The sequence below is a fragment of the Bacillus rossius genome, assembly GCF_032445375.1.
Source record: "Bacillus rossius redtenbacheri isolate Brsri chromosome 9 unlocalized genomic scaffold, Brsri_v3 Brsri_v3_scf9_1, whole genome shotgun sequence".
Taxonomy (NCBI): Eukaryota; Metazoa; Arthropoda; class Insecta; order Phasmatodea; family Bacillidae; genus Bacillus; species Bacillus rossius.
In genome coordinates this window covers 2,343,189-2,369,522 of record NW_026962012.1, presented here as the reverse complement: position 1 = coordinate 2,369,522, position 26,334 = coordinate 2,343,189, and the positions used below count along the sequence as shown (strand labels likewise).

Here is a 26,334-nt window from a genome sequence, read left to right as displayed (position 1 = left end):
CCGTAGGTCCCATCACCCGAGCGAAGGTTGTAGCTCCATATGTAAGACTGTAATTCACCCAATGAATCATTCATAGCATTGCGACGTATACTAGTGTCAGAATCATAACCATCAATCATTACCGGTTCCGGCTTCACCTCTGAAGACTCTTGTTTCGGAACAATATCACGTTGCGGGATAGACTGCACAAACGACTGTCCAAGACTATCCAAACGCGAATTAACAGACTTGAACATTTCCTGATTAATCGCATCCCTCTCCATTCGCGCTCGCTTAGCCAAAATATATTTGGCACGTATGTTCCGTATGACATGATCTAAAGCGTTTGCCTCGGCAGACATGACTGAAGATAACCGTACAGCATAAAGCCTTTTTATATACAAAATGTCTAAGTTTTAGGAGGCGGTCTCTGAGGTGTGGGCCGCTTAGCAACAGTCCTCGCAGTCGATGCAGAAACCAATCCATCAACACCATTCTTAACAACACCAATAGTACGAGCCAATTGAGAAACACGTTGCGAAATGTCAGCGCCACTAGCGGTAAGTTTCAATATCAGTTCCGCCAAGATACCGTTTACCTTTTCTATAATCGCATTCTCAAATAGATCGAGTTTATTCTCCAACAAAGTAACATACATATAACCCAACTTTGTTGGCAGTACCGACAGACGAGAATTGATTTGGTCCACAGACCGCTGCTTCTTCAACTCCATATTACGTAAAAACTCGATAATACCAACCTGCACATCCCGTACATTGACTAACGATGAATTGAGCTCCGTAAACCGACGCAACAGCTCCTCCGTCACCGTGCGAGTGATTACACTCGCGACCGAGTCGATATAATGTTTACTCGCGCCATCCCCAGCATCCTTTGGCATACCCACACGCTTTAAACGTTTTCCGCCCAAATCGCAATTCCCATCAAGATCGCGAGATATACACGAGTCAAGCTGACGTTTCAGAGGACCACCTCCAAACTTCGATACGCTGTAGGACATCCTTCAATGACTCGCAACAATAAAATGATCAAAACCACAACGATACCTACCATTAAGTAAAGGATAATCCTTTACGATAACAAGAAAACCATGTTCATTTTTCCAACACAAGAAGCACATATCCTTAAACGCGCGAAACTCCATATCACTGTTTACATGATCATCGTAGGCATGTCGCAAATTAAGCATATCCATGCGGAAAAGCACGATAACATTCGCATTATCACGAAGCAAATGTTTAGGTATTCTGCCATAAGTTTGACCTAGGTAAAAACAATCAACATGTGCGTGTCGACCCATAGAAAAATACTGTTGTATGATTCCTTGTTTCTCACACATATCGTCAAACACAAACACTGAATTGGCCCTGGCCTCGCTAGGAGGTACCACATCAGCATTTTCCGTATACGGTAAAAATCCCAAACCTTCCACCGCTCTAAGAACCGTAGCCAGCCGTTTATACTTTGGTTGGTGCAGCGATTTTGAATATAGATAAACATTCTCGAACCGAAGACCGTTCGGTTCCTCGAGTAAACTGAGTAGGACACACGTTTTTCCGCATTCGGACGGACCGACAATCAAACATATTATTGTCGAAGGTAATAAAGAACCATGCCGCGACTCGCGAGCACTGGCTTCATCAGCCTGTGTAATCCGCACAGGCAGCGACTCGCGCTGTGGCACTACTTCCATTACACAACTAAACAGAAAACTATAAAAACAGCGTACTTATACCAACTCGAATCAGTATAGTGTTATGCGTTGTACACTAAAGAAGGTACAAAGAGGTGGAGGAATAATAAACTCTGTTATTAACAAGCTGCCAGTAGAAGTACATCTGCCAGGATATAATTTCTGCGGTCCGGGAACGAAACTCGCCAAGAGGCTAGCACGCAGAGATACAGGAGTCAACTCCCTTGACGAGGCGTGTCGTCTCCACGATATTAGCTATTCTAAAAGTAATAACCAAAGTGACAGACATATAGCCGACGGTATATTAGCGAACGAAGCCGCACAAATAGCAAAGAATCCCGCAACGAAATTCGGTGAAAAGATTGCAGCGTGGGGAGTCAATAAGTTAATGAGAGTAAAACGTAAGATTGGCGGCGGTGTCTCAATAAAGAAAAACCGCGCGAAAAAAGGCGGGCTACTACCTTTCATTTTCCCAGCGCTGGCAGCGCTAGGCAGCCTGATTGGCGGAGCGGCGGGTATAGCCAAGACCGTGAACAACGCACAGCACAATAGTAAAATGCGGGCGCTTGCAAAAAATGGTTCGGGCCTATACCTGCGTCCCTACCCAAAGTCAGGGGGAGGGGTCAAGCGGAGAAGAAGAAGGAAGAGGGGCGGGAAAAGGAAATGAGGATACTGAGTAACCTGCCAAAGCGAGCCCTTACCACCACAGACATAAAGACAGCAATTAGGAAATTAAAAATTCCACATTTTAGAAATGTGTTTATGAAGGATAAATTACCCACAAAACCATATCACAACGAGAGCAGCATTATTAATTTAGATACGAGTAAGGGGCCCGGAACGCATTGGGTAGCGTATGCCAAGACCGGTCGTACGGCTCGGTATTACGATAGTTTTGGAGACCTGCCACCCCCTTTAGAAATGCAGCGATACCTGAGAGGCTGCAAAATAACATATAATTACGATAGACAGCAAAAGTTAAACTCATTCAACTGCGGACACTTGTGCATAAAGTTTCTCATCTCGGTATATAAGAGAACCGGCTTCGAAAGAACATGTCCATCACGCTAATACTAAGTGGAAACACATCGGAACTGTGTTCAACACACTTCCCACCGATCAACGTAAGTGACGGGTTATGGCAGCTCGCTCTCGTGGATTTTACCGTATACAATTCCATCCCGAACGTGGACGAAAACAACCGAATGTTTAGGTACAAGCTGAAGAACAAAGAGATGACACGAGAAATTAAATTACCAATAGGTTCCTACGAAGTCTTAGACATTGAAACGTATATTAAAAAACACCTACCCACAGACGTAATGTTTTCGTTGAAAGGTAATCCAAACACTCTACAATGCGTATTGCACAGCAATGCACAAATCGACTGCACCGGCGACTGTTCCCTAGCCCCGATGCTTGGATTCGAACCGGAAGTCTACGAGGCGAATAAAATTCACGAGTCGACCCAGCCCGTAAACGTGATGCCGGTAAATGTGATTAGAATCACGGCGAATATTATTGGCCACAGCTTTCTTAATGGAAAACCAAACAGTACGATACACGAATTTTCCCCGAACGTTCCTCCAGGATATAAGCTCAGTGATACGCCTCAAACACTCATTTACAGTCCGGTTACCGTGCAACAAATACGAGAGTTGGTTATTAGAGTGGTAGACCAGAACGGTAAATTAATCAACTTTAGAAATGAGGTGATTACACTACGCTTACATTTGAAAAAAGTATGGGCGTAAGATACTTTGGTTTGCATAAAGGGGCGGGGGTGAGCAAGCATAGAGCCAGTACGAAAGCAAACATCAAGCGGTTAACACCTGCCAACGTGAGGTTCCTAGAAAAATTAGGTTTCAAAGTATTTCCAAATGGAATATAGTATACTCGATGTGCAACAATCACCGCAGCTTGGCTCGTACGGTCCCGCAATGTATGGTTTGTACGTGTGCATTTCACATTTTGAGACTGCATCGTCAAACTGCGGTGATTGTTGCACATCAACGTGATATTGTTCCGAAACAAGAGTCTTCAGAGGTGAAGCCGGAACCGGTAATGATTGATGGTTATGATTCTGACACTAGTATACGTCGCAATGTTATGAATGATTCATTGGGTGAATTACAGTCTTACATATAGAGCTACAACCTTCGCTCGGGTGATGGGACCTACGGTCTCTATAAACGCAATAACCATTGGTTCTTAGGGGATACGGAAGTATTTTTTCACGATAATAATTTAATTCGCGTCAACGAAGAATTGATACAGCCTGCTCCCGGCTTATTCGAATTATTGTTCCGCCGAGTGCCGCACACCTACTCCGATTCTGCCTTAAAACAATACGGACATTTACTAGATATTACAAATGCTTATTATAAAAAAAATGATCCTGCGACGAAACGATATAAAAGCGAAACACATGCAAAGTTTGATATCATTAAAGGATTGTTTCCGAATATTGACTCATCTCAGCGAGGAAGTGGCTTGTTACAAAAAACATTGGATTTGCAACGCACAAAGCAATTTATCTATTGGGACAACCCGAACCAACTTATTGCTCGCCTCAGATTACTAATGGCCTCGCAAGCTGCTGGCCATACCGGACATAGCAACGAGGTGATATCTATTCTTGAAGAGTTGAAGGAAGCTGGATATATCGTAAAATGAGTGTCGCACAACGTGGGATTTCTAATGAACTGCATCGCGGAGTTCACAGAATTTTTCCTCGTAGATGTGTGTTGACATATGGGCTTCGCGATTTATTACAGATTGATTTGGTGGAGATGATTCCGTACAGCAGGATAAATAGCGGTTTCAAGTACATCCTTACTGCTATAGATGTCTATAGCAAACGTGCTTAAACGAAAGACGGGAATATTAGTCACCGCGGCCATGAAGAGTATTTTACATGAGGCGGGAAGTTTTAAGAATATTCAAAGCGACGCTGGAGCGGAATTTTACAATAAACATTTTCAAGCCTTAATGCAAAAGTACGCAATTAATCACTATTCTAGTTATAGCGAAGTCAAGGCGTCTGTTGTAGAACGTTTTAATAGGACTTTCAAGGATATGCTTTACCGTGAGTTCTCGGCACAAGGCAATTATAAGTGGCTTACACTTTTACCGAAATTACTTTCTGTCTACAATAATAGGTTCCACCGCACTATAGGCATGGCTCCGAATGCTGTGAGCGATAACTCTTTGCTACAAACAGTTTACAGATATGTTAAGAAAATAGATTCTAGACGGTTAAAGGCTCGCGTGGGTTCGTACGTACGTATATCACAACTCAAGACAGTGTTTGAGAAGGGGTTCAAACCGAGGTGGTCGCACGAAGTTTTCAGAGTGGTCAGAGTTATGAATAATTTTCCATGTGTGTTTCATTTGAGTGATTTGGACGGTAATGAAATTAAAGGCGGATTTTATGGTCCTGAGATTCAGGTAACTGCATATACCGATACTTATTTAGTGAATAAAATTCATAAAAAGTGTGGCGAACGTTTCCTAGTGTCGTGGAAAGGTTTTCCCGTTTCCGTAAAGACTTGGGTTAATTACCGTGATGTTAGCCCGTAGGTTTGTGGGTCGCACGTCTTTTGTTTTTCGGCCTCGCCGCCTGTGTCCGACATAACAACTTGCCACCTGGGGCGTTCGCGGACGAGTCCCGGAGTGGCGCTTTCACTTTTCCCCCTCCGGCCACGTGCCGCATCGGTAAACATTTTCACTTGCGCCAGACTCTGTCAACAGGTCCCCTCAGACGCATCGCGGCCACCGGTGTGAGAACATGCTTGCGGCTCCCTACACGACATTTAGTTTTTTTCCTTTCGCCGGGGTGGGTGGGGGTGCTTTCCGGTGAGTTTTTATTTTATGTATGCTTATTTGGAGGGATAGAACTGTTTATTTATTTTAACTTTGCGTACTTTTTTTAACTAAGCCTATATAGTTTATTTCTGGCATTCATGCCGCAGCTAATTACTTAACGCTTCGTGTTACCTGTAGGGGTCCCTTAATACATTCCTGGTCGCACGAGCGGGGCTTCCAGCACGGCTTTTGTAACTCGACGTACAGTAAAGCTTAACACATTGGCCGAGAGCCAATTACTACAAAGTGTTTTTTAAATATGCTTAATATTATTAAATCTTTTAACTATGCTTATTATTTATTTTACTCGATGTAAAGTAGTAGTAACTATGCTTATTACTTGGCGTGTTGCACACACACAGTGTTGTTTTTAAAGACATTATTATGTTTATAATATGTTGTGGGGATTATAATTGCGCAGTTTACGAGTGACGCTCCAGCCGGCAACATCTCGCTCTCTCTGCGCGGGATTTTGAGGTTATGTTTCTTTAGTCATAGCTAATATGGCGGGTGGGGCTTTTAAGCATACTGCAACATGGCGGGTGGAAATTTAAATATGGCTGTTGGAAATTTAAATATAGCATTTTTTTTTTCAAAATTTAAATATGGCGATTAAGCATACTTATAGTGGGGTTGGAGACGTTTATTTTCGAATACAACATGGCGGGTTAAGCATATTTAAATTATGACGGTTGTGGAGTGGTGGGTTTATAGACATATTTTTTTTTATTTAAAGACATGGCGGTTAAGCATAATGGCAGGGGTTTTAGGCATACTTGGGGTGGGGGGTTTATAGACATATTTTTTTCGATATTTAACGGTTTAGTCATAGCTAATATGGCGGTAATTGATTTTAGCTTAATTTTTGTAATTTACCAATATGGCGGTTAAGCATATTGGCGGGGGTTTTAGGCATACTTGTACTGGGGGTTGGAGACGTTTATTTTCGAATACAACATGGCAGGTTAAGCATATTTAAATATGACGGTTGTGGAGTGGTGGGTTTATAGACATATTTTTTTTAATTTAAAGACATGGTGGTTAAGCATAATGGTGGGGTGTTTGCTTTAAGCATACATCATGGCGTCAATTGTTTTAAGCATACAACATGGTGGCGGTTGTGGGGTGGTGGGGGGGTTTATAGGCATAGCGATATTACATATGGCGATTAAGCATACTTGTTGTGGTGGGTTGGAGATGTTTATTTTCGAATACAACTTGGCGGTTGTGGAGTGGTGGGGGTCTATAGGCATATTGTGGAGTGGTGGGGTCTATAGGCATAGCTAGTATGGTTGCATTTTTTAAGACATGGCGGGTGCTTTTCGAAATTTAAGCATGGCTAGTATTGCTTTTAAAGACATAGCTTCTTTTAAGCATAGCTTCTTTAAAGCATATGTTCGTTATTTAATTCCCCATACTTCATCAGGTCCCATGGTCTAGTGGTCAAGGCGTCCGTCTCCTAACCACGACGTTGGTGCGTCCCCGGGATCGAATCCACCCAGTGCCCAGGTTTTTTTGTATACAATTCCCGCCTTCGGAGCGACGGTGGCGCGCTCCGGTAACTAAAGGCTGAACTAAGATGGCGGCCTCCAGCAGACGGTGGCGCGCCCTGGTAACCAATGTCAACAACAATGGCGGCCTCCGTGAGACAAAATGGCGGCCCCCATGAAACAAGATGGCGGCGCCCATGGGGGTACTGGCGCGGTGTTTACATTTCTATGTTTACATTGATCCAGTACCAGCCTACTACTCCTACTTTATGTAACCCTGCATATTGAGTTTCAGCAAATATGAACCAATATAATATATAAACAAACTGACATTTGAAAAAAAAAACATAGAATATTAGTGTGCTTTTAAAACTGCCTTAGATAAGCAACTTCTGATAAAATATTTTTTTACTCTGAAAATGCTTGGGGGCGGCTTTTGGAGAAGCATTAGAAAAAAACAAGAAACACTTCGTGATAAAAGCTTGACGGTAAGAAAGAGAAATGCAGAAGAAAGAGGTATAATTTCTAACTTAGTTCAAGTATAACTGTAACATATCGCATATTTTGTACCGGCACAGAAAACGGATTAACTGCAACGGTAATTTCCGCAAAAGAATGATAGAGAACCATTAGCTGGCTTGTAACTTTTTATATTAATGAATTTATTCATAGCCTATATATATTTAATAAAAAATATAACGTCTCCAGCATTTTTTAATAGTTAATTTAACGTATTTGCATGTAACTAAAACCCTTTAAAAAAATGTCAAATTGTTTCCATACCATATATTGATTCTTAGGCTTTTGAATATTTAAAAATGTGCAAGAATTTGAAATTGCGAGAACACACACTCAAAGTATTTTATATGCAGCATTTTATTTTGGGAACAACTAAGATACCAAACTTTTTTACGGTAGACAAGCATAATTTGGTTCATTTTAAACTTATTTGTGAGATTTATATTTTCCAAGATTGCAAAACATGTTTTTTCCAGTAACATATTTATTTTGTAGAATTGCAACGTAAAATCTATAATAGGTTTCTACATAGATATTTACTGTGAGTGTGCATACAATATATATACACTCGGAATTCTTTCCAGCTTAATTTCTGAATCCTCGAAATAAACAGTAACGTTTCCTTATAAATTACTCATATATTTATTATAAATTTAAATGGCACGTACCTTAAGTACCAAGGTTCCAACACTTACAAAAATGTTTTGCAAAAATAATTTAAATGTTTACTACAGTGCTAAAATCCCAAAACGAAACAATTGCCGTCATAGTCATACTAAGACAGATCAAGCATTCTTTAAGAAACATCTGTAATAATCATCTCGTATGAAGAAAATTTCCTAGATAAATTGAAGAGAAAACACATGTTTGCTACTGATAACACTTCTGCTTATAACGTAATTCATTAATGCAATATATTTAATTGTGAAAACAAAACAAACTAGTGTTAATTAAAATGAACTATATGCCAAAATATATGTATGGAATGTTTATGGCAGCAGATGAAAAAATACACACAAATTCTTGCAATAGTTCGAAACACTTCTAACAAATAATTTTATATAACAAAAATCTCTATGATTTTAGGATAAAGCAGTCGCCTTTTATTATTGTTATTATTATTATTATTATTATTTAACTTTTGTAAAGTACTAGGCCTAATATAGCATATTAGTTGGTTATCAAAGCCTTATGTTCAGTTATTTATAGAAAAAACTAATCATTTTTTAATTTTGATTTAATTGCCATTTGTTTCTTTTATTGTGCTTCTAAAATATATTTAGGGTCTCTGCATTTCATTTTCCTCTTTATGCGGCTATCTATTATTTCAGGTATCATCTTGTCAAGCCAAAATTGTTCATCTTTAAAAATTCTTTGACCAAAGAAGTTATTGCTGCTGTAGGCAATGAAATCGCAATACTTTTTGTTTGAAATGTTAAGCTGTCCCTGAATTTGGTAATGAAAACTGTGAGTTTTCTTGAGATGCCGACTACCGTCTTGTTCTTCTAAACAATTCAAGCGCTTTCATTTAAGTACATCTAAAAATTTATTTTCACCAATAGAAGGAAAACACTTTACCTCTACAATGCCATCACTGCCTACTAGAGCGTCTGGAGAAGCACCGAGGTAGGGCACTGACTGAGACACAAATATTCCACACTCTTCTGTAGTCACACCAGTGATCTCTTCATATTTGCGCAGTGCGGTTTTTTCATGTAGCCTTCCAAATTTAACCGCCTCAGTATGTAGTATTTTCAAAGTTTTTCCTGGACTTCTTCCGCACATTTTTTTTTTCCACGCAATGGTGTGCCACGATGGACCTGATGAATGAGAGATTCCTGCTCCAATCACAACTGCAAGGGGTTGAAAAACAAGGGTTGGCGGACAAAAAAAATCATAACTCTGTTCGTAGGCATAACATCGAATTCGTACAAATTATATATTTTTCTAATAATTTGTATCTAAAACTGAAGTCTGAAACAAGTTTTGATTAGACGAACCATTATGGAAGGGGTTGAAAAAATAAGGGTTAAAATTTAAACAAAAATTAATAACTCCCTCAATAGAGACAATATTCAATCCTTTCATATTGTTCGTAAATCTTATAATTTTTGTCTAAAACTTTTGTCTGAAACAATTTTCGATAAGATGAACCGTTGTTGCAGGGGGTTGAAAAAATAAAGGGGTCGAATTAAAAAAAAAATCATAATTAATGTACCATGTTTTAGTGTGAAACCGTAAATTATTATGTACATGTTTCGTCTGAAATAATTTTTTAGACGACCAACCGCAACTGCAAGGGGTTGAAAAAACAAGGGTTGGCGAACCAAAAAAAAATAAATCACAACTTCCTTCGAAGTCACAACATCGAATTCGTAAATACTGTATAATAATTTTATAATTTTTACCTAAAACTTTTGTCTGAAACATTTTTCGATCGGACGAACCATTGCTGCAAGCGGTTGAAAATAAGGGGAAGAATTTAAAAAAATTCATACTTCTCTCAGTAGATACACTATTACATCCATTCAATGAGTTTATAGAAGTTAAAAAAATATTTACAGAAGTAATAGTTATTTTGAAATCTACCTATGCCTGTAGGCTGTGCCAAAAGGGATTTTTTGTTCTTAAACCCCTGTTTTTTTTTTTCATCCTTTGCAATTATAGTTGGCTGTATAAAATATTAGTTTAGACCAAACAAAAAAAAATAGTACTTTCACTACAATTTATTAGACGCTCTAGCGGATGTGATATTCATCATATTATGGGAGTTATTGCGGTTTTTCTGTTTTTCGGAAACCCTTCCCCATTTCTACCCATTGGGTCGGATTTTACCCATTAACTATATTTTATGTATCATTTTGGAAGTTATTTGTAAAAAATTGTGGCTGTTATCGTGTTCATAAAAATTTGATGTGTGTGTGTGTGTGTGTGTGTGTGTATATATATATATAAACTTTTGAGTTGACTATGGTTTTGGGGTCTGTGGACCATAAAACGAAAAACTATGTAAAAATTTTCCAGAAGTCGCACGTGAGAACGGCTACAATAGGTAGCCTTTATTCGAAATCTACCTAATCATGGCAGGCGGGTAATATCAATGATACAATGTCATACTAAGTAATATGGACAAATGTTAAATAATGACTTAAAAATATATTTGAAATATTATTATACAATTTAAGGCAATCTTATATATGTTTGTTTATTTTAAGAAAATAATTTATTATGTTGTTTAAATTTTGTGCGATGAGTTTTTTGGAGACTCGTAAAAACCACTTGGCAATAAGGCTTGACACTATGAATGTATTCAAAGCAGGAACTTGATGCTATAGTATTTCTATACTTCTAAATACAGTCCCAGTTATATGATTTATAATTTTACTCACGCTGTGATTGAGAGAAAAAAAATTAACTAAGTTAAATGTACTGCTCAAAAGCTATAAAAATAGTATAGAAAATTTCCCGCGATATGTACTAACATAAATAGCCAGATTGTTTAAGCATAACTGAAATCAAGATTCACCTGACCTTTACATTATATAGCTGTAATACTTGGGTTTATAAGCTGCATTGCTAATGGGAACGGCTAAAGTAACTTAAATTTATGACCGCAAAGATCTAAACCTGGCCGTTGTTCAAACCCGCAACCTCTTGCACCATTAGCTGGCAATCTACTGAGTACGCAATGATGGCTAGTTTCAGTACCTATGTTTAAAAAATTGCGTTTATTAAATGTAAAACTGAACATACATAACTACCACAAAAACAAAGTAAAATACCAATTAAAAATTAGAATTGAACACTTTTTAAAATCCGTATGGGAAAATAGGTTTCCACCTTTAAGTTTGAAGCAACATATTGCAATACTCAATTTGCAAAAATATGCGCTTGAGTTTACATTTTCAAATCAAATTCGCAATGGGGCTGACATTAACTTTAATATATTTAAATTTCTAAATTTCGACACAACTCAATTCAATAGAAATGTATTTATTACTTAAAATATGTAACTATATTGTTTCATGTTAAAGTAATTGTTATTCTATTCCGATTAAACTCAGATTATTAATATATATATTTGCTTGCCCCTCTTCCTCATTATCAATGTTACATGCTTTGCTTCTTTTCCTCCATATCTCGTTCGCAGCTTTCGCGTGTTTATTTCGTTTCCGTGGACGAGAAGCCCGAGGTTTGCCCGGAATTTGTTTGCCCATCAATATAAAACTCGATGAGCAAGTTTAAGGGGATTGGTGCACCAGCATCGTATTAAAAAAAATAATATATTTGTTAATGATTCAGCTGCTAGAGAAGATTTGAACCATTCTGGTGTAAAATTTATTTTTTTATTTTTTTATTTTAATTAAGTTATTGCTGATTTTCGGGAATTTTTTTAATTCAAGCTTTATTAAAAAACTATAAAGAATTCAGTGGTAAAACTTTCGCAGATAAATTTTCAGACACGGGAGATATGAAAGTGACCATTATTTTATCTGTAATCATTATTAATTTAACGTATTTACAATTTTAATTTTAATAACTGAGCTGCTACGAAACTGCGTGATATTCATTTGCGAATTTAATAACATTCGCGTTTTCATTTGTAATTCAAACGCCTACATATATGTCGGCTGAATGATTGACTTTATTTTAGTCTTTAGCTTATTGCAGTCGGATCTAAAGTAAAAACGTAGCTGTAGAAATTTGAGCCGCGTGCAAGCTCGGATACGAGGAATTATGGAGCGCGCTGGACAGTAGTGACACCTTGCGACAGTTTTCCAAACTTTTTGCAGCTCGTTCCCACTCTGCCACAGCTGTCTGCTGTTTACGAAGAGGAGACGGGATTTCGCGGGAAACTGATATGAAGGCCAACGTACTCATTTTCAGTAGATAAGAGAACGTGTTTGGTTTAGCTCGACGTATAATTGAATGGTTATTCTCTGTTATTATTTAGCACAGTGATTTAGCTAGATGTTTTTTGTTGCAAGCGTAAGATTTATTCAGGAATAAAATGCAGAAGAAACCTCCACCAAGCACAGTACACAAAATAACAAAACTATCGAAAACCATTAGAGCGCTTCGAAAAAAGAATAAAAAAAGATAAGTGATTATTTTATTATAGCTTTTTTTACCATATATTTATTTTTCAGAGTTGCGTATGTACAACGCGATGGACGCGATGCGACAACAAAAATATGTGTAAAATTGTAAACATGTTTTTTTTTTTAAGCAATGCGTGAACCATTCATAAACTATACTCAAAATGTATCCGTATAATTACGTTTGATTTTTTTTATGACAGGCATCAATGTTAACATGTTTATTAAGCCACAATAGACTTTTTTCAGAAAACTAAGTGTAGCAGAAAACACTCAACATAGTCTCACACAAAATCAGTTTACATGAATGCAGTTTTAAGAAGTAAGCAACGTAAATAATAGTTAAACATTATTTAATATCTGCTGGTAACGTTTCCAAAGTATCAGCTTCGCCTTCATTCACGAACAATATTCGTGAGCTTATTTATGTATTTTGCTGGCTATTCGTTGGTGACTGCTAGGACTGCAAAATTAGTAAATATTTTTCATCCTATCCTGAGGTAAATCTAAGTGTGCGCGGTTAGATGAGGACCTAGATGTGTCTCAGGCTTACGCCTTTACACTCTAATCATGCGGGGTATTAACCATGCGCGTAAGGGCGCGTTGCCATTGACCTGTAGGATAGTCTCAACAATCCTCTACGGACTCGAAAAATGTCACCTGCTCATTGGCTACTTGACTTGTGACAACTGTTTGTTGTAATGCTTGTGATTCATCGTTGATTTGGTTGAGGAGTTTTCAGTGATTCAGAGCCTCCTCCCATTTAACTGTGGCCGAATTGAAGAAGCAGTACACATGTTACATGCTTGAATTCATAGCGAATGGAAACCACAAATATTTACTGATGTAGTGGTTGGTAAAAAAAAATATTATTCCTATCGCGTCCATCGCTTCGCACCATGTTGGCTCCTATATTATATGGATTTACAAAATATTACGATTCATTTACGACACTTAAGATATGTAGGAGTTTAAGAATTCACTTGAATTATTATTTAAGAACATATTTCAGGATAACTTGTGAAGACACTCGTACAGACGGCACCGGTTGTGATGACTCATTGTTAACAGAGCAGGGGCCATCTCGTGTACACGAAGTGACATTGATTTTCGAGTTATGTTGAAGTTTCACATAAGTGTTACATTGAAATGTGTCCGCTACAAATGTTCAGGAATTATAATTTTGAAATCGATTAGAAATATTCCTGCAATTAGCATTAGGTATATTTTAATAGACATTGAAAGCGAATCATTAAGTAGCTTCAAAATCCAAATACCAGAATACAGATAGTCTGTAATAATACAGACCTCACCGACTAGATATGGTCCAGATTGTTAATACTAACACATTTGAAAAAACTGACTAGTTACTGAATATGTTGAAATTTTGCAAACCTGTTATTTTAGATGATTGGTGATGTAATAATGTCTCTTGGAAACTACATAAGATTTTAACTGCTTTTATTTCTCCATAAATTCGCAAATCACAATGGCGGCCATTTTACGATCACGATTTAGTTCTTAAATTTTTAATTAGTTTATTTGTTGAGAGCCTGGTACAATGTGTCTGACCACTAAAGTAATCCGAGCCGCGTAGTGTATACTACTGCGAGGTTGCCGAAGTAGGCTCAGGTCGGGACGAATTTCGCTGTGAAGAAACAAAGGTTTTTAATACATGGAAAATTATCCCAAAGCCGAAAATTTGTACAGTAGTAGAATGAACATTTCTTAGTAACACGTCAAAAGTTTACCGATGAAACCTTGTGATCACACCAATAATGAGCAGTTGAGTCCTTAATGATAATTTCTACAATGATCCACAAAAATGTTTCGTAAATTTAATAACTTTAATTCTTTTTTAAGCCGGTTCTCATTATGGCGCCAAAGTAATATAAAAGAATGTCCTACATAGTAACTGTGATAAACACCTCAAAGTTTAAACATCCTATTATTAAATTAGTAATTTTAATCATAAAAAGTAAGAAATGTTTTTTTTATAGAAATTTGACTACATGTTACATAAATATGTTGAGCGTAGCGTCAAAATCACTTCATAAATATTGTCTGTGTTTTTTTTGTAAGGTTTAAATGTGTATATTTTGAGTGTCTGCTACAATAGTCTGACCACTGATGTATTTCAAGCTGCGTAGTGTGTGTGCAGCAGTGTTAAAGTCGCTCGTGCCGGGACGTATTTTGCTCCAGAAAACTAAGGTTTTTAATGTATGGTAATTCCAGACTGAATTTTACTCTGAAAGAATAAAAGTTTCCTAACTGCTAGTGATTTTTGCTGCAAACGTAGATAAAAATCTTCCAGGATACGATTTGCTTAGGTAAAAATGTTAGTATGATCAACTCTTTAATTTCTAAATTATAAATAAATAACAATAGAACTTCCCGGAAAGTTGTGATAAACTGACGATATTACGCGAGTAGCAGACCCGTACGTGACTACAGAGAAAGGCTATTTTCCTTGACCGTTAGGATTTCTGGGACGAACACCCTCTCACAGCTGGGGTCATAAAATAGGTCAAACTCTTGCAAAAACATCCACCACCGCTCTTTGCCACTAGCAATTCAACGAAGTAAGCTAGGCGCAGCACTCCAATGAATTAACTTAGAAAAAAAATTACTAAATATGTAATTCTATCAATACATTTTACAACACAACTTGTGTTTTATTTATTTTCTGGAAAAAAATAATATTATCATACGAATTATGTTATAAAAGTGACAAAACTCAATAAGCACATTTACGGTGTATCGTTTTCTTCAATTGTTATGTAGTAAACTAATTTCATACAATTAAATATATATATATTATAATATAGGCTACATTAAAATTTTGCACAGTTCTGATGTAAAATAATATACTTAATGTATTAGAAATAAAAAATAATTATACTTTTTGGTATTAAAATAATTTTTAATAATAAAATTTTTGTAACAAAATACGAACACACATATATAAAACCAGAGGTCCTCTAGAATTTTGATTTATAAGTTCCAAGCAGAAATTGTTTATTGTTAATTTTATTGTATCAAAAATCATTCATATAAGAAAAAAGAATATGTATATCTCAATAGATGTAACATGAATACCCCCTATCATATGCATTAAATATATTTTAAGTAATCCCTAAATAAGACCAAGTTTATTAAGTGTCACAGTACGCAACGTGTTTCAAAGCCCGCCGGCCGTGAAAGATCAGTACGGCCGCAGTACACTGCAACGCTCGGGCAGCTTTAATGAGGCAACTAATTATGCTAGACTCTTTATAAATATACTATCTTAAAGCTAAAAGTATAATTAAAAAGATTAATTTAGACATTTTTTCGCATTGGGCTCTTCAAATCGGTGTAAATCGTATTTTTATCTGGGTGGCAAAGATAAAAAAAATATATGTCGTGAATTAATCGCTTTATATCATATCTTAAATATTAAAAATTTAAAATTTTTCTAACATTAATGGGTGTATTACAGTTTCTAGATTATTTTGGTAAGTTTACGGACAGTCAGAATTAAAAACTGTATAAATGGGTAGCATTTTAATGGACTGATGCAAGTTGCTGTCACCTAGGACTTAAATGCAAATTTTCGGTGATAACGCACAAGGTCTACAGCGGTAAACTTTCGGTATGTTATTAAGCATAGTCAACTCTACCACAGTACAAAAATTCAGCTTTGGACAAATTATTCAGTAACACGAAAGTCTACACGGGGAAGGGCGGCTACCTGATCCGAGAATGAATGATAGGGTGAGATGGGAAGCGAAGATAAGAGCTGGTTGGGTGTCCGTGTTGGAGAGAGATAGAGAGAAAGGCGATATTGTGGAATACCTTCGAAAGATTCCCGCTAGATGGCAGGCCTCAGAGCTGCAACCTTCGACAACCTCCCCTCACTGAAGCTCTCTCGCCACTAACTCGCCAAATCTAACCCGCTAGCTTATATACGTGCTGGCTGGCCTTACAGTAGTAATAAACAAGCATTTATGAAACACTTAAGCTCATTTCCAACAAATTATGACGAATGACTGTTTTTTGTCCTGCACCAATCCCCTTAATACATAAAGCTAAAATAGTATTTATTTCCACAAAGTTCACTTCACTTTACGTCTTCCAGCTGATGCTCACTCTGCCAGTTTAATCTTGGAAAGTGTCTTTGTTTGTGTGACTAATCTTCAAGGTCAAAGACCAGCCTACTGCTGCCCGAGGGGGGCAGACAGTTCCGCGCACCATGGGTGTCAGCGGGTGGCCGGGTGCTTGCAACACAGGCTCAACTACTGTACAGTCCAAGAGAAGAGTGTTGAAGACAACTTACTTATAACAAATTCAGTGTTGCAAAACGGGATGTTTTTTGGGAGCTACAAATTACTAAGAAATTCGAAACAGATTTTATTTCACAGATTAAGTTTCAAACTATCGATTAACAAAATCTGAAAATTTTCCGATGAGAGATAAATGGTAATTTTTACCAAAATATATGCGCTTATTTAAGCATCACTTAAGACTACAACACACATTCGGCAACTTGCTTTATCGCTTTAATAATATGTTATTTTGTTGTGCAGATGGTATAGATCACATCAAATACAATTTAGTAGGGAAAAATGGATAGTCAATTAAAAAAAACGGTACACAAAAACCCTAAATTATCAACTTAGAAGTGAAATATATTGAAAATTATGGTTCTTAAACAAAAAACGACTACAGTTTTTAAGTATCCATGCACAACTCTTTTACATGGAAAAATAAAAAAATCTGTGAAATATGGCCTTCAGTGGCCTGGAAATACTGCAGGTTTCCCGTGCAGAGTGGCGCGAATAAACGCTGCCTTTCTGGACTTTCGGGCGTCTTCGGCCCAGGATGACACGACACTTCAAAACACCCTCTCCCCCCAGTCTGTTCCAGAAAGCCTGCCAAGAGTATAAAAGCAGCGACGCCGACCTCCGCGAGAGTTCCGAGCGGAGCAGCGGAGAGAGTCTTCCCCTCGGGGAGTGATAGGGATGATACCCGTGCGATCAGCGAGAGGTGAAGAGGGCAAATGGCCCTTGCTGAGTGAATCGGATCCATCAGGATGCGATACCTGCGAGAGAAGGCCTGGCTCGCCAGTGGACCACATCCTGCTGTCTGAGTCTACATCCAATAGATGAAAGGACGCGACGTGAGTTGGTCACGCCCGGGCAGGCAAGTCAGCCAGCCAACCGACGATAAAGTACATAACCACGTATCTCCCGTTACGCGGTGTCGTATTTGTCATACAAAGTGCGATGGGAGGCATATAAAGATTAATGGTGTGACATATTTATTTTTGAGTGTTATTCTACGTTTTTATATTACGTAAAATATATTTTCCTACGCAATTTTGAAACATTAAATAAATTAGCCTTGCTATTTATGGAAACTAATTCTTCAGAATATGCGATTTTGAATAACACCAGCATTTTTAGGAACGCATTAGTCATGCTAAGTGAAGGATTGGTGTATATTTAATCATCCTAATGGTATTGCACCAAAATATTAAAAATGCAACTTTGGCAGCTAATTTTGCAAAAAAGTATGCAATAATATATTACCTACTTTTATTTTACAAAACGTTGGGCTCTCAAAACGTGACGTAAATATAAAATAACAAAGTCTGGGGAAAAAAACCTCAAAACAAAAAGCCTTAATGAACAAATTTAGCTGTTAGTCTTTTGTAATCCAATGAACACTGTGAGCCAACAAGTTTTCTATCTTGCAGTCTGTGAACATGAACCTTGATGAACTCACTGTGGTAATAGGGTGGACGGAAAGTGTGTTCTTGCACGGCCCAGCGAGGCGGGAATATCACGAAGTCGGCTATGGCTGTCCCAGGTCTCGCAGACGGGCAGGTCAACACCGTGAAGATAGATGGGTCCTGTGGGCAATGAACAAAAATGCCAGTGGAACATTATTTCAATGAACATTTTGCACTAAGCCAACTATTTCTTTAATTTATTTTAATTTGGTAATATTTTATATTCTGTAGTCAAAATGTTCTAAGAAGATTTTCAAGATACTGAAAATTAATGTAAGAAATTTACATTTTTATTTTATAATGTGTCATCACTGATCAGGTGATAATTAATTCAGATATGGTATTTTTACTGTAAAGTTCATCTGAGATGTTTTATTTTATTCTTCAGTGTTATTGTAAAGTGCCAGAACAGTAATGCTGGTAAGATACACAAGTGTTATCAAATAATTGTTAATTCCATTTATGTTCATTACTTGCAAAATTCTTATAAAATTTTTACTGTGCTCAAAACTTTCAAAATTAAATAGAGTTTAAAGTAATTATGATTGAAAGTGGTAATGAGCCACAAGTATCATACTCGAGTGGTCTTACACAGTGGTCGAACTCCACAGCATTTATCACCATGAAGTTGGCGAGGTTGTACTTGTATGGCACGTAGTTTCCGTGCCAGGCAACCACGTCGAATGGACTATGGCCTTGCTCCGCCTGGAACAGGTGACCTTGGAACTTGGAGACTACTTTGAAGCTGTCCACGTCTCTGTCTTCGTACCACGCCACGGGAGTCAGGAAGTCTCGTGGGTTTGCCAGGCCATTTGCCCCTGGAAAATATATTATAGTGCACATGAAATAAACCTTTTCATTTTAAAAATATAAAATTACCTTTGTGTGTACATTTTTTCATTACCAGTGATTTTCAACTGCTTTGCTGTGGAAATAAATTTTGCTAATGGAATATGTGTCTCGGCTGAGGTTAGAATGATTCAGAGGCACGTAAACATCATTTTCAGATCAGGAGACGGTCTGCATATTTCGTAAGAAGTGCTAAAATGCTGCAGGAAAGTTTACTATAGAACGTTAAACAAGTCTTACTAACAGAATAATTTGGGCACTTATACTTATATCTACTTATATACTTAATTAATTTGAGAAGCATGACGTGAACTTTGAATATAACACTGAATAAAGTGAAAATAAACTTGTAAAATAAATAAATAATTCTTTATATTTGTGGTATATAGTAAATGTTTCAATATACTGTCGCTTGTTTAAAATGTTACAACTCACCGATGGGTCCTAGGTTCGGTAGCTGGAAGTGGCCATCAAACACTTCAAGAATGTATCCACGAGTGGGCCCTGATACTGCAACGCTGAATCTCATTCCTAGCTGTAAATGCAATTATTGAAACATTTTATCCTCAAATTTTATATAAGGCTGTGCTAGTCATAATTTGTAGTATGAATTTTATCATAAAACGTTTTTACTAAAAAATAACCATAAATTTAGAATGATCATGTTAAACGCTGGGCGATTTATTATGGCAGTAATCAAATTGATAACACAATATTATAAAACGCAATACGTTTTTAATCAGTTCACTCTCCGAGAGTTACACAGTTATTTAAAAAAATGTCATTACTTCCTATGTTGAACAAATTCTAAACTTCTAAAATTCGGCCACCTATTCTGTTGCTTCCTTTGTATTCATATTCATCAGTTATTAATGAAACAGAAGTTCAAATGGCTGGAGTTAAGTTACTCTGGACAGAAAAGTTTACATCGTACTGACGCACATTACCTGTAGGTTCCTCTATTTTAAAGATTCTGATTCCAACACCTACCTGTATAACACATATCTCGTTGGGCGCAACTTTCATCTTGCCGAATTCTGTTGTAATGTTAAGTGTTCCTTCTTGAGGCACTGTAAAAACATAAAATTTTTGTACAGTAATAAATTAATAACTAAAATTAAGTATTATGTAAAAAAAAATGTAGTTAATGTGAACTATTCAAAATAGCAGGGACCTACTTACAAATGGGTCCAAAAGAAGACTCACACTGTCAAATTATAAATAATTTTGTCAAACAATTGACTGTCATTCTTGTGAGATTCTCTCAAGGGGCATTATTTCTTCACAATTTCTCCTGCTATCTCGATTCTCTTTCCCTTAATCTCATCCCCTATCTTTCATGTTCGTCCCTCGTAGGTTCAACACAAAGTTGATTCAAATATTCAGTATGTATGTTATTTCCCTACTATCACATTGTTCAGCATTATCACAGTTAAGATTATTTAGTTCCTGGTTAAATAATTTTAACTGATGGTATAACCATATTGTCCAGTTAATAAGATGAGTTTAAAGAGCTTAAGGCCGCTACTCTTCATGTATGCCAGGATGTCTTATGTGATTGTGATGGCACTTAATGATGCTGTTGCACAAAGGAGGATAGTGGAGATCTATCTTTAGAATGAATTGGCTTAGCTTGAGCTTGTTTCTTACCCGTGTATCTAAACTTAAAAACTCCTCATGTTGGTTTATTCTTTACTTTATGATACTGTGATACTGTCAAGGTTTAGAATTTGCAGTATCTCCTAATTTAAATTTTAGGTTTTCCATAATTTGGACACTGTGGGTCTAACAGCCGCGCTGGTGCAATTCTGTAATGGGAGCGTGCTGGCGAGAACGGTGTCTGCTCGCTGACCTAACACAACACAGTCCATTGTCTGGAGTTCCTTCCCACAGCTGTGTGCTGGGTGCAACTGCTGGAACCAAGGCGCACTGCTCCCTCGAGTCGCTGACGAGACGGGGCCCGCTCAGATGGCCCGAGACCTTGATGCAGAATTTGGTTAAGGCAAAACTGAAATTTTCTAGTAAGTTGGGCATAGAATCTTTAAGCGTGTGTTTGCTATTGCACGGGGCTTGCTTGGAGAGGGTTGGTTCCAGAGGGAACGAGTCTCAGTTTAAATTCTTAAAAATTATTTTAAGATGTTGTAAGTCGTTAACATTTGTGTGGGCTCAACTCGGACAGGTGTTCTCTCAGTGATAACGAGTCGGTAGTTTGCGAATTCAGAGTCCTTTAGCGATACAAAATTTTCATTTAGGTTCACTTGGCGGGCAGTGGCCCTTGAGGTACAAAGTTGGAAATCAGGAGTTGAAGTCGAGACGTAAGTGCAAGTGTCAGGCTCTCTCGGGATGGTTTGTCGTACGTCTTTGGAACCGTGCATTATGAAAAGACTACGTAAGTTAAACTTACCTACGGGAGGCTAGTTAAATAAATTTTAAGGTTGTTTATGAAATAACTCAAAACTGGATGGTAAAAGAAATGGTTTAAGTAACAGAATTTAGGGTAAATTTATTTATAAGTAATTTTAGCTTATCAGTTGTCATATTTTCATTGAAGTTTAGTACAGTGTTTTTCTCTCATTAATTACGCAGAGTAAAGCTCTACTGATAAGATTAACACTGAGTGATGAGTTTTATTGAAGTTTTATTCCCCCCTAGTAATAAAGTGGAGATGTTAGCTTCTGACTTTCAAAGAATTAAGTCATAAGATAGACGCTTTCAGTACCCTACTATTTTCAGTGGATTTTATTGCTCTGGTATTTTCGAAAGCCCTGTGTCTGCTTATTTTAAGTTTTTAATTGTTTTGCTTATTACCTATATTAACCGAATTATCCTATTTTTTTGATTGTACAATTGCCTTTGGTCCCAGTTACATCATATGAACGAGGTATAACGGAACATAGTCTCCTCCCTAAACTCATATTGTCTGAGTGGTAGAACACATGCTAGTTAACTGTAAGGGACGGGGATTTTTTTTTTTTTACTTTTTCAATAACATTATAATATAATAATATTCAGTCCGCTCAATAAGGTTAAGGTTTGCTTGTAAGAAGTATTTACAGACTGAAAAATTTAAATAATTTGAGCAAAATTATATTTACAAACTAATACTTAGTGTTATAATGTGTGTCTTAAAATGTGTCAGTTTAATATTTTAGTAATGCCATAGAAGTATAACTTCTAACGTGTGAAAAAACTTTATAGTACTAATTGTGTAGTGAATTTTAACAAGGAGGGCAGTATTTTAATAAAATTCCTTTTCGAAAATCAAGTCAAAATGTGCACATCACGAGCCAACTATTCAAACCAATGGCCTAACCAATAAGCATGAAGTTTAAAAAATGTGCATCTTACTGTGGTTAAAAATGCAAACGGTGACATCAGAGGGTACTGTACTGATACAGATGTGTGTTCACGCTCACAAAAGGAAAACAGGTATTAGGCATAAGAAACACAGGGACCAAGATACAAATCTACTATCCTGACCAGCACATCACCCCAGAATTACCAAACAAACAATTAAATCTGAGTCGTGTACACTTTCCTGAAAACTTTATTATCATCAGGTTTCACAATCAAGGCTTTAACAATTCCAAAACTAATGTGACAGCACAAATCACGTCCCTACAACTGCATGAACCGTCATGAAAATAATGAATCAAGCTATCAAAATGCCTGACTAAGCCATGCACGAGAACATGATTTATTTGTTGTACAATCACTGTCGGTAACATCTGTAAAATTACTAAACAAACAAATGGAAATTCGAAAGGATAAATTTTGAAGGGCTAGCCAAAATACGTTTTTCAAAAGACTACACAAAATTTGTATCATGAAAAATGTACGCTTAGTACACACTCAATATTCATGAAACATGCACGAGTGCATGTTGCCACATGTGGATCCGCCATCTTGATGACTTCGGCTCGTTACTATAGCAGTTTTTGCATGCATGCACATTGGAAATTCAACCTGTCAAATTTATATTGTGTAATGACTAATGAGTGCTTATTTCATTGTATTTCTGATGCATTCTAAAATTTCACCCTCAATGTGCCTAACGAAGTATAACATCAAAAATGCAGCCGATGATAATTCCGGTCTAGGGGGTAAGTATCAAATTTTGAGCGTTGAAGCATTAACATACAACGCGTTCGGTACTCTTGTTGTTCGGCTAGCCCTGAGAAATCACCTGTACCATCTTGTTGAACAGAATTATAGATAGATTTTAAAAAGAGGGAAAATTTTTACAGTTTTTCCCTAAAATAAATACGTTTTCTTATATTTATCATGCTCGGCGTAATTCTGAAGATTTCTATATTAAATTTGGTGTCCGAGTTTCGTATTATAAGTTTATTTTCAACATGAGAACATATGTATTTTCTGGTTACTGAGGTTAGATGTTTACACACATCACTGGTGAATACTCAAAGACTTGCTCATATTTATTTTATTTAAGCTTCTGTACATTAATAATAATTTCCTTATAAAATCTGAAAATGCCACCCTAAAATGTTAAGGTTATATGTGGATGAGATTGTTTGTGCTACTTCTATGTAAAAAAGCAAATGGCCTCATATTATTAATTATAAGTAGCCTACAACACTTACAAGCCTTTATACAGCATTCTAAATTTGACACTTTCTGTAATTGGGCACTAAAGAGCTGCTCGCATTCAGATTTTGACCTGGGCCACCAAGTTGCTATATTACACATTCGTTTGTTCAGAGTTTATCATTACTGTTAGTTTTCTTTTCAGTAGAGTTTTCCTTTTTATAGTGGGTTACACAATTCATGTTTTCACATTTGGCATTCCCTCTACAACTAAATTTAATTTTGAATAATCCTGCGAAATCGCTAATCCAGCACAGTCGTAAATGTGGCGTGGCCGTGGTCTCAGATATGCCGGACTAAAGGCCTTTCAATGTACCTTAGGGCAAATATTTTCTAGTAATTGTTTTTAGTTATTGAAATACAAACCTATGAGAAAATCGCCATCAGAATTGTAGAAACACTTGTCTTCCATGGATGTGTTACACAGGAAGACGTGAACTGCTACCCCTGACCTTGTTGAGGGATGCCCCGCCCCACAGACTGTGTACAGGCCATCAACAAAGTCTACCTTTTCATCATCTCCCGGCAGTTTGAAAGGCAACCAACGCATCTGAAAAAATATGTCACAAAGAATTTTTTTTTTAGTTAGGCTTTTCTTACCACTGATGATGAGAGAATTGGACACAGTAACACTTGATGACAGGGAAGTTGATGATGGAATTGATCGGCCACTGCCTATGATAAAAATTCATACCAGCATTTCCAAGAGTTGATTTTGGGAAACCAAGGTCAAGCTGAAATGAGTGTCCTGTGGACTTTATTTCAGTGTTTTGCCAGTGTGCCACCTCACTTCATAGTTTCATGAGTAAATGACTACTTTGTCTTTTGATTATTGTGGAAATATTATTCATATTTTTGAAGTGAAACATCTTTGCTGAGGGGGCTACAATTTGAGCATTATATAAAATTCTGATCACATGAGGGTAATAGTTAGGTACGTGATGGGGGAACCGATAGAGGAGGAGAGTGCATCAGCAGCGACGCCACTCCAACGCATGGCTAGTGGTCAAATGGGAAGACAGCAGAGGGAGGGGGAATAGATACTACCATAGCATGCTATATGCTAGTAGAACTAGCCGGAAGGGGAGACAGCAGGGGAGAGGTAGAAATGACGCAGCAGTGACGCTACAGAATTCTCGTAAAGCTGCTTGTGTTTGTCTACTCCTCAGTTTTTGTAACAGCTAACAGTAGTATGTAAATGGGGCTCCTGGCACTGGGTCCTGGGTGTGGATTGAAGATTGTTTACATTGTGACGTCACGGCGGCCATCTTGGATGGTTGTGACCTTGACCTTTGACCTTGACCTTGACATTTGACCTCCAAAATTTGCCAAAATTGGGCACAATTTGCTCAAAATTCCTCAAAATCCGCCAAAATTTCCATTTCTGTGGAAAAAAATTCCGCCAAAAAATCTCAAAAATTGTGATAAATTAAAAATTCCCGTTTTCGAGGGAAAAATTTCCCGTTTTGAGGGAAAATTTCCCGTTTTATTCCTTAAAAATACCAGCAGCTATAAATGTCCATATAGAGGCTTAAGCATCCATGTCTACAGCCTCAGATAAGCCTCTGACGTCATCATGGATTATGACGTCACCGTTGCAGTTTCCGTTACGATAGCCATCTTTAAAATCTTTATTTATTATCCGTTTTTAATAAAAAAATGAAAATTTATAAAAAAATCCATTTAATAAAATTTTTAATAAAATATTTAAAAAAACAAGCATTTACGACACGGAGCTCGGAGTCCTCGGTTCGAACCCGGTGAGGGCAAAAAAATAAAAATGGCGACCGATCCTTCCCTCGTGGTGGCTGCAGGCAGACTGGCCCCCACCACTTTTTGCCATTCATATATATCGTCACCTAGTATGACGTCATGTCTGCCATCTTGTCTTCGATGCTGGAAGCCATCATCATTGTATCGCCGGCGAGAGTGCGCTGACGCCATTTTAGTTTAATTCTTATCCGCTAGAGTGCAGTAATCATTTATTACTGTGACACCCGCCATCTTTAAATTTGGACGCCATCTTGAAAATCCGTAATTATTTAGCTAGAAATTCGGGAAAAGTTCCAAAACTCATTAAATAAATCACTCATTAATTTACATATTGATTCGAGACTTGGTTCGATCCCTGGGCGATACAAATGATCTTAATTTTTATGTAAAAATGCCTAAAAAAATGACAGGTTCGAAAATAAAAACACTGCAAGTTCTTTTACAAACATAAATTTATTACATAATTTCTATTTTACTACAGGATCACCTGCGAAGGTTAGCAATCTTACAAACATTTAGGTCCGCATAGGCGTGAAATGACTAATTCTTAGCTCCAATCGGTTTATACAAGACAGAGTCCAACCAGATCCTTTACAGACATAGTCCTCCTCTTCTTGACAGAGTTTCTGGATACCTTGTTTAACAGTTTGCTTGACATCG

The 26,334-nt window shown here is 37.2% G+C and overlaps 1 protein-coding gene across 1 annotated transcript in view; it reads right to left on the bottom strand.

Annotated features, from left to right (window-relative positions):
- LOC134542586 (homogentisate 1,2-dioxygenase) overlaps positions 1–26,334 on the bottom strand; it is a 61,937-nt gene that overhangs the window by 6,730 nt on the left and 28,873 nt on the right. Inside the window, exons 4-8 of the mRNA XM_063386962.1 lie at positions 24,268–24,451; positions 20,284–20,363; positions 19,729–19,828; positions 19,036–19,262; positions 18,438–18,564 (exon numbers count right to left, since the gene is read on the bottom strand). Of these exons, the coding sequence (XP_063243032.1) occupies positions 18,438–18,564; positions 19,036–19,262; positions 19,729–19,828; positions 20,284–20,363; positions 24,268–24,451 (718 nt within the window). The remainder of the gene's footprint in view (positions 1–18,437; positions 18,565–19,035; positions 19,263–19,728; positions 19,829–20,283; positions 20,364–24,267; positions 24,452–26,334) is intronic.